Genomic DNA, 4,787 nt, shown 5'->3' with positions numbered 1-4,787 from the left:
AAGTTCTTCTCCTTGTAAGATTGTTTAGGTTAGGTTTTCCTWTCCTATCTTCCGCAACAATCTTTTGTATTTCTGTGTGTGTTAATTCTTGATATAAATCAATAAGAATTAAAAAGTTGAAAAAAGTCTGTGTTATTGTATTCAACCCCCCTTCTATAATTACTTTCTGTTTATTGCCATCCCCTTCGGGACTAACAAGTGGTATCAGAGCAGTTAGCTTAATCTCATAAGCTAGATCTGCAATGGCCTCTTCTTCTTCCAACTCTGCTCCATCTTCTTACCAAGACAATGGCACTATTGCCAAGCCTCCCAAGTTTAACAAGAATAATTTTTCTATGTGGAAAAGTCGCATGACACTCTACCTTGAGGGTGTTGATAGTCAATATCTCTCAATCCTCAAGGATGGACCCATTGTTCCTAAAGTATGGCTTCGTCATGGAAAGAACAAAGACGAAGGTAACTCTTCAAATGATTCTGATGATGATGAAGACAAATCTGATTCTACTAGAAGGTTCATCATCAAAGATCCTTCTCAGTACAATGAAGATGACAAAAGAAAAGTTTCCTTGGACACCAAGGTAAGGGCTATCATTGCCCTCTCTCTTCCTGATGATGTCTTCCACTCCCTGGTAAACCTGTCTACTGCCAAGGACATGTGGAACACTCTATGTGTCTGTATGAAGGAACCATCAAAGTAAAGAAAAACCAGAAGATTGGCCTCGTTAAGCAATATGAGCTCTTTATGCAAGGGAAAGGTGAATCTCTCACTGAGTACTACAACAGGTTTAATATCCTTCTCAGTGATATGAAGTTTTATGGCAGAGTCTATGAAAATGAATAATTCATGTGCAAGTTCATGGACTGTTTACCAGACTTCTGGGAAAGCATCTGTACTTGTATCAAGACAAGTAAAGATCTTGAAAATATGCCTCTTACTGCTCTTTATGGAACTCTCCATAACTATGAGCAAACCAAGATTCTGAAAAAGGCATTATTGAAGGATCCCAGAACTACCTCTCCTGTTGCTCTTCTCTGCAACGATACGAGGAAGCCAGTCAATGAACCTCGTATCACTTATCTGACTGATACTGAAGATGATGCTATCAGAAAAGAAGAACTTGTTGAAAGCCATGCTGATGATGCTGATGATAAGGGTGATGAACCCTCAGTGAATGACTTAGCTGACAATATGGCCATGATGGCTACCAACTTCAAAAGGTATGCCAAAAAGGGTTCTTCCAACTTTTCTCCCAGATCTAAGGTCATCGATCGTAGAACCTTAGACCAACCTAAGTCAGCTCCTCTTGATCTGTCCAATGAGGAGTGCTTCAAATGTGACAAGAAAGGTCACTTTGCTGCTGAGTGCAAAAGCAAAAGGATCTCTAAGTGTCATCCTTTTCATCCCTCTAGCAGATCCTCTCACGATAAGTACAAGGCAAAGTACAAGAGAGAAAAGGCAAAGAACCAGAGCCTTCAGAGAAAAGGAAAGGGTCTCATGGTTGAGACTCAAGATTGGATTGATGAGCCAACCTATTCCTCCAGTGATGAGAACATGACACATCTGTGTCTTATGACCAACATCCAGGAGATAGAAGACTCTGTCAAGGGATCCTCCTCTACTGTTGTTACTGATCTACCTTCTACCTCTAAGGATGCCAAAGATCTGGTCAAGCCAAAGAAGGTAAACAACTTCTCCTCTCTCTCTGAATCTGAAAAGGTTCAACCTTATGATTCTTTATCTGTTGATCTTTACAATGCTAGATCTGCTAAGAAGAAAGCTGACCTTGAAATCAAAAGTCTAACTAGTCAGTTACATAAATGTATGAATCAACTGAAAGACTTTGATAAGTTGAAAAAAGACCTGAAAGAACAAAAGTTAATAAACAATGTTCTTAACAAAGAAAAAACTAAGGTCTTTGAGAAGCTGGAGAAAGAAAAAGCCATTCTTCAAAAATGGGCTAGATCATCCAAGAACCTAGATAAAATTTTACATGATCAACTTCCTAGTGAAGTAAAGACTGGACTAGGTTATGATGATTTGGATCTGTGTGCTCCTGATGACTCTATATGCATTTCTTCTCACATTCTTTCTTCCTCCTCTCCATCTCACTTATCTGATTCTGTTGGATCTCTTTCTCCAAGATCTAATGATAATGGAAAATCTCTTAAGTTCGGAATTTTTGTCAAAGCTAACAATCCAAACTCTGAATCTGAGAATGTTCCTGTCGACTGTGTGTTTAACTTTCTCTCTCTTAAGGAATCTCCTGAAGCATGCCCATCTAAATCTAAAATATTTGAGCATCTGAAGCATCCTTTGAATCATCGTTTCTCTGCTGCTGAGAAAGGCAAGTCTGTGGACAAGCCTATCAAGAATAAGAAGCCAAAATCCAAACTGAAGATAAAACATAAGCCTTCGGCTACCTCATCTCAGTCAGTTGTTGCTCCTCAGACTGGTACCTCAGTACCTTCTATTACTGAGTTCGTTCCTAGACCAGTTTCCTTGAAAAAGACTTCCAAGATTTCTACCTCTTCTAAGAAACCTATCTCTTAGTCTGAAAAAGGGATTCTTGGTTCAAAACCCTCTTCATCTTCTGTCCCTCATTCCAAAGCTTATTCTTCTCTCAAATTATCCAAAAAGCATGTTAACACAGTTAAGCACACCTTTAATTTCTATTAAACCTATGTTTATTTATCGAAAATGTTATAACTGTGGTGACACTTTTCACATGGCCAAGAACTGTCCCAAGGAAAGAATCTCTAGGCTAATAAGAGAAAAGAAAGAAGAAGATACTCCTAACCCCAATGGACCCATTGTAAAATGGGTACCTAAAAACTGATTTATCTGTGTTTGCAGGGCTTAGGACACCGACAGATATGGTACTTGGACAGTGGATGTTCAAGACACATGACTGGAAACAAGTCCCTATTGATCAACTATGTGTCTGAACCTGGTTCTTCTGTAACCTTTGGAGATAATGCCAGAGGTACTACTAAAGAATATGGTGTTCTTTCTAACGGCTCGGTTACCTTCAACCGAGTAGCTTATGTGGATGGACTGAAGCACAATCTGTTAAGCATCAGTCAGCTATGTGATCTCAACTTCATTGTGAAGTTTGAAGAAAACCAGTGTACTATTCTTGACTCTTCTGGCAAGAAGGTATTAACTGGTATCCGAAAGGATAATGTCTATGTGATCAACATGGACTCTTCTAGCTCTTCTGATGCCAACATCTGTTCCTACTCCGAGGCTACTGCTGATCAAAATTGGCTATGGCATAAAAGGTTGTCTCATCTCAACTTCAAAGCCATCAATAATGTTTCTAGTAAAGATCTGGTTATTGGACTTCCGAATATGTCATATGTCAAAGTGAAGCTGTGTGCTGCTTGTGAAAAAGGCAAGCAAACCAAAGCAAGTTTCAAGTCCAAGATGTGCTCTTTTATTTTTGCTCCTTTGCACATGCTCCACATGGATCTCTGTGGTCCTGTGAGTGTTCAAAGTTTGGGTGGAAAATGTTATACTCTTGTTATTGTGGATGAGTACTCAAGATATACTTGGGTCTTCTTTTTTCAACACAAGAGTGATGCAGCTAAAGAAATTATCAACTTTGTGAAGCGAGCTGAAGTCTTGAATGGTTAACTTATCAGATCATTTCGAAGTGACAACGGCACTGAATTTAAAAATAGTGTTCTTGAAAGCTTCTTTGATGACAAAGATATTTCTCAAAATTTCTCAACAGTTCGAACTCCACATCATAATGGAGTTGTTGAAAGGAGAAATCGTACACTATGTGAAGCTGCACGTTCAATGCTAAGTGAAGCAAGTCTTCCGACCTATTTTTGGGCTGAAGCTGTCAATACTGCTTGCTTTACTCAAAATAGGTCTATAATTGTGAAAAGACACAATAAGACTGATTATGAAGTCTTTCATGGTGGAAAACCAAACATCATCTTCCTTCATGAGTTTGGTAGCACATGCTTTATTCTGAATGACAGAGATCAGTTAGGGAAGTTTGATCCTAAATCTGATGAAGGAATTTTTGTTGGTTACTCTCTTTTCTCTAAAGCCTACCGGGTATACAACATGCGTCGTCAGTGCATTGATGAATCTATCAATGTCAGATTTGATGAATCTAAATCGATGCCTGCATCATCATCATTCCAAAGTGATGATCTTGAGCTAAACAAGTGGTTGGAATCTCACTCCTCTGAGAATTCAACTCCAGTCGGTGGACCTCCACACTCTAATGGAGATGTTCCACCCGTTGAGGAAGATGAGAATGAAGATCTTTTATTCAACATGAATATTCCATCGGTCAGTCCTGAACAAGAACAGCCGATCCGGCACCTCTTTCCTATGTGGAACCCTCAACTGGTGTCGATGTTCCTACTTCTTCTACTAGGGACATCAGTGACCCAACCTCAGTAGTCGTTTATTCCAATCCTCTGACGAATGCTGACGGTGCCTCTACCTCTCTTCCTTTTCCTCTTTCTCCTGCCATTAAGTGGACCAGAGATCACCCAATAAAGCAAATTATTGGTTATCAGCAAGCAGGTGTCCAAACTCGTCGCGGTGCTGGTAATATCTGTTTGTATGTCAATTTTCTATCTCTCATCGAGCTTAAAAGAATTGAGGAAGCCCTTGATGATCCTAGCTGGATCAGTGCCATGCAAGAAGAACTGCTACAGTTTGAGCATAACAAAGTTTGGAGACTGGTCCCCCGACCAACCAACAAAACAATTATTAGCACAAAGTGGATCTTCAGAAAAATAAATGGACGAGAACAGAA

The 4,787-nt window shown here is 39.5% G+C and overlaps 1 protein-coding gene across 1 annotated transcript; it reads left to right on the top strand.

Annotated features, from left to right (window-relative positions):
- The first annotated feature begins 844 nt into the window (after positions 1-844).
- On the top strand, positions 845-4,426 carry LOC112509039. Its single transcript, XM_025113911.1, has 4 exons — positions 845-1,820; positions 2,028-2,461; positions 2,855-3,537; positions 3,994-4,426. The coding sequence occupies exons 1-4, from the start codon at positions 845-847 to the stop codon at positions 4,424-4,426; spliced, it is 2,526 nt and encodes an 841-aa protein (XP_024969679.1).
- Positions 4,427-4,787: the final 361 nt, after the last annotated feature.

This window comes from Cynara cardunculus, assembly GCF_001531365.2.
Source record: "Cynara cardunculus var. scolymus isolate 2C chromosome LG 3, CcrdV1, whole genome shotgun sequence".
NCBI lineage: Eukaryota > Viridiplantae > Streptophyta > Magnoliopsida > Asterales > Asteraceae > Cynara > Cynara cardunculus.
This window is presented reverse-complemented; position numbering and strand designations above follow the sequence as displayed.

Bases quoted from the DNA above. Each gene is read 5' to 3' on its own strand.
- LOC112509039 (XM_025113911.1), top strand. From the start codon at position 845: ATGTGCAAGTTCATGGACTGTTTACCAGACTTCTGGGAAAGCATCTGT. The intron at 1,821-2,027 runs GTATGAATCAAC...AGACTGGACTAG, and splicing joins AACTAGTCAGTTACATAAAT to GTTATGATGATTTGGATCTG. The intron at 3,538-3,993 runs GTACTCAAGATA...TCTGAATGACAG, and splicing joins ACTCTTGTTATTGTGGATGA to AGATCAGTTAGGGAAGTTTG.